Here is a 13,558-nt window from a genome sequence, read left to right as displayed (position 1 = left end):
TAGCGACGTTTAAAACGTCAATATGTACTTCAGCATTGCGGCATAATGTGGACCGAGTCGTCGCTAGGTATCGTGTACAACTGTACATTCAAATAGGCTATCACTTCACTGAAATGTAGGATTGGAATTAGAAATATGACGTCACGTGACGTCATGAGGTTCACGTTCGTGTTCACACAGAACCTTTCAAAAAGGTTCGCGTTTGCACGAACCTGAACCTTTCAGAGGTTCACCTTCACACCAGACATGGGGTGATTACTTCATGAATGTAATCGATTGCGATTACGATTACTTCTGAATCACGCGATTACGATTACGATTACGATTACAGCAAAATCATGTAGTAGTCGATTACGATTACGATTACATTGGAAAAGTAATCACGATTACTCACGATTACATATATTTTGCTTCTAAGAACTAATCCTACGAGATATATTGATGACAATGTAAGGATTGCGTCGAAAAGGCCTAATGAGATAACAACAACTTTCTCAATAAATGATGCGCTATTTGCTTGTTACGTCATAATGTACCCATTGCCCAACTTAATAAGGGACGATTTATCGCATCTAACGATTTGCATTCTTGCCAGGTCCGTAACTGCCGCACCCTAAACTCCCCAATAGAGTGGTGAGAGCGCTCGAAGGGGACTCGAAAGTATTTAGTAAAACCAACATAAATTATAGAGTTTTTCGTGAGATTTGATTAACTTGAACATTTTTTCGGGCTTCGTAATTTAAACGTCTCTTGATAGCTTGATTTCGAAATGCATACCTCTCACCCTCATGAAAAAGTATGCATAATTTAGAGAAATAAACATTTCGGTGCCGGTCATTACCGAGCCACGACATACAAAAGACAAATGCAGTTTCGGCCAACATGCGAATCCAAGAAAGGTATTACTAAAGAAGACCTTGGCCAAAACTTTGAGCATATGTCCATTGTCAATAGCCGCGCTGGGTGTGTGTGACTAATAATCCTATCCTTAAAATCTGAGCCCACAATACAAATGCCACCCGGTACACCCACAGAGGAATAAAGACAGGGCAATTATTTGTGCGTGCGTCTCACGAAAGTTTTTCTTTTCGTCAACTACGTTTGGGTGACTGCAATATTTTTTGATGTTATATATAACAGATCGGAGATCACGAATAACAACATACAATAAAGTAATTACAACAACATACCAGATGTTATAATTATGAATTACGTGCCCTCATCTCCACAGGTAAATCTGACTATCGGGGCCTGAGAGCGGCTTAAAACTGAATCGTAGCCTAATATATTGCAATTACTAATATTTCTGACGACAATTCAGTCTTCAACTTGAAAATTGACCAGTGACCACCTTATTTGGGTCCAAGACTAACGTTCGGAGTGCGGGACGAATTGCTGTTTTGGTCCTTATTCTAGCTACAACCCACGCTATCATGGCATATATGCGGATGGCTATGGCAGCAGGTAAAGAATTGCGAAATAACGATTGGCGCCCGTTTAAAGTATAGAGTCATATGAGAACAAGATAATGTGACCATAAAATTGTACCGTCTACTTAATACAGATACTGCACGCTGCCGTTACGAGAAACGGCAAAGAACGATTCGGTTATAATATACATCAGCAGCTTTTGATTTTAATGCTTCGTCGTGGAAATTGTAATGTTCTATTTGGCGAGTACAAAATTTCAAATCTTTGCTCGGTGTACAACGTACGTACTAGGAATGGTGTGAACCTGTGAAAGGTTCAGGTTCGTGTGAACGTGAACCTTTTTGAAATGTTCTGTGTGAACACGAACGTGAACCTCATGAGGTCACGTGACGTCGTATTTCTAATTCCAACCTTACATTTTAGTGAAGTTATATAGCCTATATTAATGTACACGATACTTGTAGCGATGACTCGGGCAACATAATGCCACTATGCTAAAGTACAAATTGACGTTTTAAACGTCGACAAATGTTTCAACTGGGGCAATCAAATGGTATAATAATCCCATAAAATCAATATCTTCCGTCGCTTTGCCAACAATTTCGACGAGGACTTGCAACGGAATATAAGCTTGGGCCTTAACGGTCCAGGCCAGCTTGACAATGTATTCGGGTTCTGAGTGTCGTGACGTTAATATTGAGCTGAGTGTAAAACGGGATTCTATACTTGCTACCGATATTACCCCATTAAAAAATTATACAGCAGTAGCCAACACCCCAATCCCACGGATTTTGTTTTTTATGATACAATAAACATATGAAGTCAAGATTGACCACGTACGCCTGCTAGATTTTTTACATTGGACAACGATGTCAATTTCATTGATTGGTTGAATAAGCATAATTCGCTGACTACATGTAGTGTATTTCGCTCTTGATATTGTGTGATTGCGGGTCAAGCTCACAGCAGAGAGTCACTAAATATTTACAAACGGAATGCTGGTTATTTCGAGCAAACTTTTTGAGATTCTCAAGGTGCATGCTCGTTTAGTGTTGATTTTTGTTATGCTACCAGCGCCATGCATTGAGTGGGCTGCAGTTGAAATGCAATAAATATCAACTAAAGCTGTTATTATGAAGTGAAAACTGTAATATGTGATAAAATGTTTACAGTTCAGAACCTACCAAAGTTCGTTTGTGAACGTTAACCTCTAAATTTCTGAGGTTCAACACACACAGAGCGTGAACCTCACGTTCACACCATCCCTGGTACGTACTGTCCAGGCCTGCTGCTCGCCAATCACCAACAGACAAATTGCGTTTAACTATAAGCATAACCTTTAACCAAACATGAATACATAAGTTACCATTTGCAACTAGGCAGAATGGTGATTATTGTCCTGCCGCGAGGTAGTGGCGTCTGGAGCGTCGCGATAACCCGATATATCGCACGACAGGTGTTTTTACAATCACACTACAATGTACGTCGATTATCTATTTACATACAATGTGTGGATACTTCTTACGCAATCGGGAGCGACGCTAATACTTCTGACGTAATAATGAGCAGTGGTGTTTGTAAATCAAACGTTTGTGTTATCATTAACCTGGTATATTATATTTTCCTTGTTCGTGAATGTTGAGTTTATGTCATAGTCCTTGTACAGATAAAAAGTAATCGTTCTTTCACAAAGAAATCGATTAGATATGGGAAGTAGTCGATTACGATTACTTCGGAATTTTTTCGAATGTAATCGAATGCGATTACGATTACTTGAAAATGGTGTAATCGTCGTAATCGATTACGATTACTAATCGCGATTACCCCATGTTTGCTTCACACCATCCCTAGTTGGAACCCCATTGTGATGTACGCAAGTTGATGAATTACTGATTAGATGCGCGCTTTCTCGTTTGCTATCATCTGTATAGGCTACTAATTCGTGTCTGCTTCATGTACACTCGTATTCCCTAGCTGTCACTTGTCAGTGTTTGATTTGTTATTAATACTGCCCATCGTGCAATCTCTGAGTGTAATATTGTTTGCGTTTATGTATCTTTTTGATTAAAACATATGCCCGCTTCTGAACAAATTGTCCTCGTTGTCATTGCCGAATCTATTTAGGTATTTAGGCATGACTAGCGCACCCTGTAATTGTAATTACTGTATTGCAGGTTTGCGGCATGTCTGCAATTTCGTTACCAGCGCATCCTTGCCGGTCGATTGTACAGTCCAATAAAATTGATCACTAGGCCTATTATGTATTTCGCACAGCGTACTGAGGCTGATGTCGGCAAACTAACGATCCTTATTAGATGTACAAATTCGACCTCATCGTTAGAAACGTAGATTCGAAACACTATCGCGATTTGACGATCAAATCTACGTTCGCCTTCTACAAATTAAGGTGCATTTTGCATTGATGAGGGCCGCAAGCTGCGTTTGAAGTATTTTATGAATCGTTTTTGTGATAAATATTCTGGTAGCGCAAAGTTGAACAGTGTTTAAATATGTGTGCCTGCTAGTTGGAATTTATTCCAGTGCCCCACAATATTAATCCAATTATGCTTTGCGGACGTAAATCGGGAAATGCAGTCCCTAGAAACTAAATTATCACCGAAGTGCGGCCTGTTCTACAGCCTTGGGCGCTTCATGCCAGCATGGGTTCTTCTGATACTCTTTAAATCCTTGATCCAATCGAAGTTACATTATGGCATCCTCTGTTGGGGGGCTGCCAGTAAAACTGCACTCAAGCCACTGCAGAAACTACAGCATAAAGTACTCCGAATCATAGCTAGGGCCCCAAAGGGGCCTGGCTGCCCATCCAATAAGTCGCTGCTGAAGAGATTCGGCGTCCTAAACATAGAAGATATGCGGAAACTAGAAATCGCCAAGTTTATGTATCAGTTTCACTGCGGTCGTTGCCCCGAATATTTCAATGACTTCTTTACCTCTGAATCAAAAGCGCACAAGTACAACACACGCGCGTCCACGTCGGCCAAATATCATATGATCGACCGAAAAGATCATCGCTCCATCAAATATGCCGGACCTGATGTGTGGAACAGTATCCCGCCGGCCATCCGATAGTCGACGAGCACGTCCACATTGAAGTCGAAATACAAGCAATTACTACTAAATAAATACACAGTCCATCCTCAAGATTACCGGACCACGACTGACCTATCGATCTCGCTTCGCATGACATGCCGCCCTATTTCTTGTCACATTCTTTTTTCTATACTATCTTCTTTACTTTCATTCAGTGTGCATGCCTCCTCTTTACATCGCCTAGGCCAAGGTGGGTGTCAGATTCCATAGACTACTCCTTGTCGCTTCGACATCTTCCTGTCTTTTCATTGTATCGCATTTTTGTGGTGTATTGAACTGATAAAATTGCTAATAAACCAATGATGATGATGATGCAGTCAAAATCGATGATTTAAATAGCAACCAATAGTCGCGATGTGAGCTACTCAATATGCTAAGTAAAAACCCATTGTGTTGGCGGTAATGGATATTGCTGATTAGCCGCGCGCGTTTGTAATCATAATTCTTGTCTGTCTTTTGTGTTCTAGAATTGTCGCGCCGTGTTACTGCTCAGTGCATAAAGAATGCCCAGCGCGCGACAATCAATGACATAATTTAGCAATCGTCGTGAGACGAATCTCGCTAATTGGTCGCGTCCCGCGTAACACTGATAATATGACTTGTTGAATTGCAACTGAATATTAGCGTCAGAATGGTCCTTTCAAAAGGACGGGGTTTTGCGTTTCAAAAGGAGGGGGTTTCGACACCCCCTGGTTATATACGCGTTATTTCACTTCCGTATTCGCGCGATTTCGTTTCACTAGATTCCTTGATTTACATATTGATACCCCAACCCCTCAAAACACTATTCGCAATTAGGCATCGGCCTTACGGCGCTAGCGATTTCCGCCACCGAGGTCTCGCCAAGATACACGAGGTTTGGGCCGACATCTATCTCTGAGAAGTAGCCTACCTTATGCCAAAAAATCATACCTGCGATAAAGTCTTGGCCAAAAGCAGCGAGCGTTGTTGACCGAAACTTTTGATATTTGCAAGCGCCGAGCTCGTCAGGGGAAATAGCCATGTCGTTGCAGTCTGAGCGTTTCGGTGCAAATCGAACGTAGAGTGATGTGTGCCCCAAGAAAAATGTGAATTTGTAATCGCGCCCGCCTATACCGAGAGTAGTTTTTCGATTTGTAGGCTATGGTACGTTTTAAATGATTTCAATATGATTTGTGTAGCGACAATATTTTCCCGGGGTTACGAAATAAGAACATTCCTCAACAAATTAATTAATAACAACACGCCCACTCGCAGAGCTAAGTTATGACCTCCATCAGCTCTACCCATAAATCTGTCAGGGGATAAAATTGATGTGCAAGTGCCAAAATCATAATCCATTTCGTGGATCACGTATTACAGGACTTGGTTCGCTGTGAAAATATTGTGTGTTGTAGATTAATCGTCTTTATATTTAGTGGTGATCAAATTACCAGCAGAAAAGGTGATTCTGGGGTGATGTCGAACGGTGATATTGCAGCAGCAGTATTTCATTTTGTCCCGGACAAATTCTATCTTCCCACTGATTGTGAATTATTTGTCTGTTCAGTTTATATAAACTAATATTAGGAATTTTTATCAGTTCAATACACTACAAAAAATTGCGATACGATGAAAAGATAGGAAGGTGTCGAAACGACTAGGAGTAGGCTAGTCTTTAAAATCAGACACCCACCTTGGCGATGTAAAGAGGAGGCATGCACACTGAATGAAAAGTAAAAGAATATAACAAAGAAAAGCTAGCGACAAAAATGAGGTGCCTGTCACTGCGGTCACTGCCCCGACAATTTTAACGACTTCTTTACCTTGGTATCAAAAGTGCGTTAGTACAACCCACGCGCTTCCATGTCGTCGAAATGTCATATGATCAACGAAAAATATCATCGCTCTATCAAATTTGCCGTCCTGCGACGCGGAACAACTCGCCGGCTACCCGACAGTTGCCGAAGATATCCTTATTCAATTCGAAGTATACAAACAATTTGAACAGAATCAATACTAGTCAGCCCCTAAATTTACCGGACAACATCCTGACATATCGATCTCGCCTGTCGCCTCTTTTTGTCGCATGTCCTTTTATATTATGTTCTTTTACTTTTCATTCAGTGTGCGATATATGCTTGTGCAATATGTGCAGATTAGAAGTATGAGGATTGATGTTGGGAGGCGGCGAACGCGAATGATCCTCGCAGATAAACAAACGAACAAAAAGTTGTTGATGGAACACAAGCTGTTGGATCTCCACAACCTGAGAACGAACCGTCCAAAACTGGGCGAAACCCGCCACATTCTTAAAAGCAGCACTTTCAAGGGAAATTTGATTTATAATTTAAATCTTTGTTGCTCTCTTTTTTGATAGATACTTCCATCACCTCGGTGATGGTACTTTAAGTCTGAACGCAGACAGAGCCAGACCTAACCTATATATATATATAATGTGCATGTCTCCTATATAGACTACCTACTGCCTAGACCAGGTAGGTGTCTGATTTCTCTAAGTTGTTACGAAACCTTCCAATCTTTTACTTGTATCGGAGTCTAGTGGTGCATTGAAATGGTGAAATTGGTACCAATAAATTGAATAATTGAAAATGTTCACCAATGCGTTACGTACGAATGATTTGCCTAGATGATTTTCTATGCATCAATGATCTAAGTGAGGTTGTTTTGTTTACCTCTTGCAGGCACCAGGCAGGCAGTCGCGCTCGCGCAGGCTGCATCGTCAGGGCTGACGTGCGCATGAAACCGTTATTTGCTGCGCGATAGTTTTGCTTGAATATGCGGAAATCTTCTCATTTATTTCTGTTAGATCTCTAGAGTGGCTGCCAGACTATGCACTATGTAGTGAGGTTTTCGAATCGATCATCGAAAATCGCTTTTTACGATATTCTTCAAAATATTTGCTCGTGCAAGTCAAGTGCGAGACCCCACAGGAGCCACCCCAAGACCATTGCAGGGCAGGTATTCTTACTTGAACTTGGTCCGCAAACTAGTATTAGGTGGTCCGCGAGAGCGCAATGTCGAAATATATCACCCAGAGACTGCAAATCACATTATCTAGGGTGAGGCCTACCATATTTTTTGATCGGGAAAGGAGGACACTACCAAATCAGAACCTATTTGATGCCCATTTTCAATCGAATCTGTCCATTATCCTATGCCTAAGCTGTAAAGTTGAACGAATTGCCAAAAAGGAGTACATTTAAGGCATCATCAATCAAGGACAAAAACTACGTCCTTTCCTTTCCTGCGGAGGACATTTTCAAAGCCTGAAAAGGAGGACAAATCCTCCTAAAGCAGGGAATATGGTAACCCAACCCTAGATTATCAAAGTTAAGCTAGACGATATGTACCCTAAATCGATATTGACACTTATTTTTTGTACGCTATTAAAGCAACGGCCCACTTAGCTCGAAGGGTCCGCGATCAAAGAAGCTTGAGAACCCCTGCTATAGGGCGCGCGCAGTCGGCCTCAATGTCAAGATATTGCGAAATCTTCGCTTGCCATTAACTGCCAATATGGAAAGTAATTACTTATTAATGCTAAGGATATACGCCACCCGTTGCACAATCTTAAGCCCTTAAGTTACAGTGCTCCGTTATGATAGGCCTACCCAGCCTCACTTTAGGAGACATTCTAGGGAGTCTTTCAATTGACCCTACGCAAATGACATTTTCCAATGATTGTAATTTAACTGAATATTGACTATTGTGTGCAGGCTTTATTTTATGTAGTAGCCTATACATCATAAGATTATTTTATATGGAATATCTGGAAGGTGGACAGTCGAGTGCAGAATATGTGCAGACAAAATGTGTGAAATATGGATAGTAAGAGATGCAGAATATGCTCAAACTAATCCAAACTTGAATACACTTAATGTCAGGGCTTGTGCGTCGCATATATACATGAAACTCGTGACTCTGACTTCGCCTCATGACTCTATATGCATATGCAGTCTCAAATTGTGTCTCCGTGTCCTGTTCCCTACTCGATCAAATTATAATTTTTGACAAATCAAACTTCAAATATTGAATAGGCCTATACTGATTCCGTACCATCCCAATCTCTAAACCCGCAACTCTTCACTTTAGACATCGATTCAAATTGCCTTTGTCGCAGGCTTATTTTGATCAACACCCAGATACTTTTGAGACAGAACTGCTAATCAACAAAGTACATCTCAGCTCAGTGTATTTTGAAACCGCGTCTTCAAGAAGAAGCACCGGATTCTTAACAATTGGGTGTTAAGAAGTGGGGAATCGGTGGATTTGTGTAAAATTGGTCTTTTTGAATTAATCCTAGCTTGCTCAACAGATATTTGCTATTCTCATGCTTATGAGAAGACCTTTGATTTGATACAACTGAACTTGATTCAATGTTCAAGTTTTTGGCTTATTCAGTTATTATAATTCTTATCTACATTGGGCAAAAACTGTGTAGATATAAAACTAATTCAAATATAATCTGGAAGCGCTGAAAATTTTCTATTCGTCCAAGTTTCGATCATGATCATAATCATGATGGTTTCATCCGAGAAAAGTGTTTCATGCTGTCTGTATAATTTCAATCTAATGTTCGTTTGGTATCATGCATTGTCCCCCTTTTTCACGTTGCTGGTAATTATTTGACTATAATGATATTTATCCCATCACCTGCTTGCAAACTGATGTTACCTATTACAGAGCCAAATAATTCTGGAATCAACCTTTTTAGATTTTTCCTGGAATAAGTTTACCCAAATGGATGTTGTCAATGTTGAACTATGTTCAGTTAGCAGTGTTCTTCAATTTTCGAATGATTTGCTGGATTTCCTTCGATCATCTTGCTTCACAAGGTAAGCTGTGGATGTATGTATCAAGGATTACCAGTGAACCCAGCCCTCGGTAAACCCAGCACTCGGTGAACTCGGCCCTCGGGAACTTTTGTAATTAAGTGTATTAACAAGTATTATTATGAATTATTAAACTAATAATGTTATTATCAACTGATTTGTCGATCTTGTAAGGAGGTCAGGGCATGCGTAGATCACGCAGTCATGGCGTGATCAGATCACGTGATCACGATTGCGCAAGCGCCAAGCGCGGCCTTACAAACTCGGCCCTCGGTGAACCCGGCCCTCGGGAAATTTTGTATTCACCGGCAACCCTAATATCCCCCTCCCCCAACCCTAATATCCCACCCCCGGCAACCCTAATATCCCACCGCCGGCAACCCTAATATCCCACCTCCGGCAACCCTAATATCCCCCTCCCCCAACCCTAATATCTCACCCCCGGCAACCCTAATATCCCACCTCCGGCAACCCTAATATCCCACCTCCAGCAACCCTAATATCCCACCTCCCCCAACCCTAATATCCCACCTCCACCAACCCTAATATCCCCCCTCCGCCAACCCTAATATCCCAGCTCCCAGCATTAATTCAAAATTGTTCGGGGGCGGAATTCACCGAGGTCCCAGGTTGGAATCCCGGTACGTTGAGCGTAATATCTTTGGTGTGCCAAGACGGTTCTAAACGTCACACCTGTGTGTAGTTAGCAGAATCTTTGGTGTGCACGAGACACAGATTCCATATTGGCCGAGGTCCATAGTATTCGAGAAACACCATGGATACCACAAAACAAACAAGTAGAGTATGTTAGCGTCGCGTTATCTCCCCCACCTTCTCAGTCCGTGAATACAAAATTTACCGAGGGCCGAGTTCACCGAGGGCTGGGTTTGTAAGGCTGGGTTTACCGAGAGCTGGGTTCACCGGCAACCGTATCCAGACTTTGATGGTTGTGGCAAGCTTTTGAAACATATTGAAGTATTTAGTTAGTTGATACTGTAATGGAATTTCAACTGCAGCTTTAAGACTCGATGCAATATATTATTGAATGATGTTTCGTTAATCCTGTTTGTGTTCTTAGCCTAATAAATAGGCCTGAGATTAATGTATTAATTAGGCTACTGTCTTCAAGGCATGTTTGCTACTGGACACAACTTATAGGCCTAATACCATTTGTACATACGTCATTAAAAGCAGCCCACATCCTGCCTGCCTACAACATTCATAATTTTATATATCTAAAGATTTGTCATGACATTAACACTATAGCCGAAAGGTTTGATTAGTAAAATTTGATTCCTGCCTATAACACTTGCCCCATACATTTTTTGAAGTTACTGTGTTATGTAAGTTTTGTAACATTCCTGAGATATTTAGGTACATATACAATATATGACATAGCACTCTTGCAATATGACTTCGATGGAACTGTCGATATCGTCTTGACATATTCTAGTGTTCAATGATTTAATAACACATATTTGTAGTTTTCTATTATTCCTCCAAGAAAAAGGCGGTTTCTGGTTGTAGTGTATATGAACTCGACATGCGGGATTACAACCCCGTGATGTTAGACCACAACAATGTATGGTTCAATGTTTGCTCAAATCAATAGATGTGCAATGCAAACACGTTTCTTTCTATACTGAAATATTGTATTCAAGATATTATGATTACAATTACTTGTTACCGCTGGGTAGTATCAGTTTCAAATTGATGAAGTAAATATATTAAGACACAAAATTACTTGGTCGCTGTAAGCAAAGGTAATAGCCTATATTGATATTGAAATAAATATTCTGGGTTAATCCTCAGCAACTAGCAGATGATTGGAAAGAACATTGTATGTCGACAATCGTGTCACAAAATGTGACGTCACTGATATGAAATTTTAAGCAATCGAGTGGAGATTGTGTGAGCTCAATGATAATAGTACATTGCAGTAGGCCTACAATATATTATTCAAATTTATATTGAAATTATGTGCCTCCAAGAAGCTTTTTATAAGCGTCAAAGCGTTGTTTCGGCATCTTCCTATTATTCGTTGTACTGTTTTGCAGTCTTGTGATGTTTGGAAGTGGTGAAATTTTATGAATAAATTCAACTTGAACTTGAATTAGAGGATATTTCAATTAGAGCTCTTCTTTTCTTCACTACCGACAAATAATTATGATATATTTATCGGGCATTTTACTGAACAGGAAAATATTAATCAATGCGAGAGAAAGCACTCCAAGGAAGTCAGCGCAGCTTGCCGAGAAACTGAGAAGCGGATTCTCTCCACTATCTCTTGCCACACAACTGGTTTCATCAACGGCTGCTATCTATCGAGAAGGCTACATATCTGAAGAACAGTGGCGGAATTTGAATGAAAGTACGTTGAACTAAGCGATATAGTTTTGATGGTGTGACAATTAGCAGCAAGGGCCTCTGTCCATCTGGAAATAGTTGTATTTTGCAATGACTTGAGCACTTACAAAACACAGGACTGACTTCCTCTAAATCAGTGGTTCCCTTAACTTGGGTCGCCTGATTATTTTCTGGGTTACTTGTTCTCACGTATATTGTATGTAGGGCTGGGCAAAATCGAGTACCTCAGTGATTCGATTCTGAATCACGCAATATACTTCGAGTCGAGTCGAGTAATCGAGTATCACTCATTATGATGTCATAACAGAATGTAATGCGTCAAAGTTCAAATATGTAACGTTTATGCCACCACGAAGAATATAAAGCCTGTTATCCATCTCATAAATGTACTTTGGTATTTTTTCGACCACACCGATTTCATTCCTCTTCGGGACAATGTAGTGGGATAATCACGACTTCGGAAATATGCTACGCCCAGTAACCTTCGTAGCTTTGTGATGTATGTTTCTTATGCTACTATAACGCCAAGCAAGGTTTCAAGGCTTTAACAGTGAAAATTAGTATCGAGACTATAATTCTCGTTGATAAATTAACTTTCAGCGGTGAGAAGCTTATAACTTCAGTACTCGAAAAAATTGTCTTTTACTACTCGACTCGAATCATTAAAATTAATACTCGATTCAGATTCGAGTTCGAGTACTCGAATCATTGTGCCCAGCCCTAATTGTATGTGAGGCGGAATAATAACACTAAATAGATTTGAAAACGTGTTGGATCACAAAATTTCAAGATATATACACCATGGCCGTGGGCCTATTCAAGAAATGTTGTTCAGTGCGCAAACTCAGATTTGCATAACAATTTGACGAGTCGAAATATTACGAGTGTTTGTTTGTGTCGCAGGATTTTGAATCAAATATTAGTTTTTTTCTTCGTATTTCTACTCATAATACAAGCTTGCAATACCAGCTGCCTTGCTGTCTTGTCCGGTAAATTCACTGTGGCTTGTGTATGCAGTTTGTCACTTCGGAAGAATTAACTCTGTGCTTGTTACTTTTAATGCAATAATTACTTTGTACAGCCTATTATCTGCCGTTAGTCATCTGTGTCTCTTGCTCATTATTTATTATTGCTTCATTATGTCATTATGAACTTTGATAAGTAGCAGTACGCAGACTGTAATATTGAGTATTGGTTAATCTGTACTCATGGACTGATGATATTTAATTGCACAAGAAATATGGTTAATTTCGATACATTATTTCACACTTCAAAGTACGGTACTTTCTTGTATTCAAAGGAAACGATCAGATATTGTCTGGTATCCCACTCCACTGCAAAGGTTTAGAAGAAAAGCACTTGCAAGATTTGAAAGTCCTGATAGTTCGGACGTTAGTGGCAGTTTGTCACATTTGCCTTGACAATACCGCGGACTTTAAGGTTTGGACATTTTATTTGACTTTCTTTCAAAATTCAATTGGTTCACTTTTGCTGTAGGTTTTCAAAAGTGAGAATGTGTCCAATCTGCAGAACACTGTTGAATGTATATTAAAGGCATATGGATGTCAAAGAGGCGAAGGTATGTTGTCATGTTAGTTTTAAAGTACAGGTATCGTAGCCTAACTGTAATTGGATCATTTCCAGCACATTTCTACATCGGCTTTTGATGGTTTCATTCAATCCCAGAACACATAACACTGTTCTCATGTATAGTAGCATAAGTTCGATTCATTCATAAAGTTTTGCTATCACATGAATATGAGAAACATTTTTTTACACACAATGCTTACCGAATTATGAAATTCATCGGGTATAATCGCAGCAAACAACTTAGA

General features: G+C 40.1%; 1 protein-coding gene and 1 long non-coding RNA gene across 2 annotated transcripts in view; one reads left to right on the top strand and one right to left on the bottom strand.

The window, feature by feature from the left end:
* Positions 1 to 13,558, bottom strand: part of LOC145455406 (uncharacterized) — a 59,374-nt gene that overhangs the window by 34,240 nt on the left and 11,576 nt on the right. The gene's annotated exons all lie outside the window — the stretch shown is intronic.
* Positions 7,295 to 13,558, top strand: part of LOC145455393 (lysosomal-trafficking regulator-like) — a 60,949-nt gene continuing 54,685 nt past the window's right edge. Inside the window, exons 1-4 of the mRNA XM_080333363.1 lie at positions 7,295 to 9,359; positions 11,555 to 11,727; positions 13,024 to 13,163; positions 13,221 to 13,302. Coding sequence (XP_080189489.1) covers positions 9,265 to 9,359; positions 11,555 to 11,727; positions 13,024 to 13,163; positions 13,221 to 13,302 — 490 coding nt within the window. The 5' untranslated portion in view covers positions 7,295 to 9,264. The remainder of the gene's footprint in view (positions 9,360 to 11,554; positions 11,728 to 13,023; positions 13,164 to 13,220; positions 13,303 to 13,558) is intronic.

Source organism: Botryllus schlosseri, chromosome 14 (genome assembly GCF_051294905.1).
Source record: "Botryllus schlosseri isolate E-star chromosome 14, Bs_hap1, whole genome shotgun sequence".
Classification (NCBI taxonomy): Eukaryota; Metazoa; Chordata; class Ascidiacea; order Stolidobranchia; family Styelidae; genus Botryllus; species Botryllus schlosseri.
This window is presented reverse-complemented; position numbering and strand designations above follow the sequence as displayed.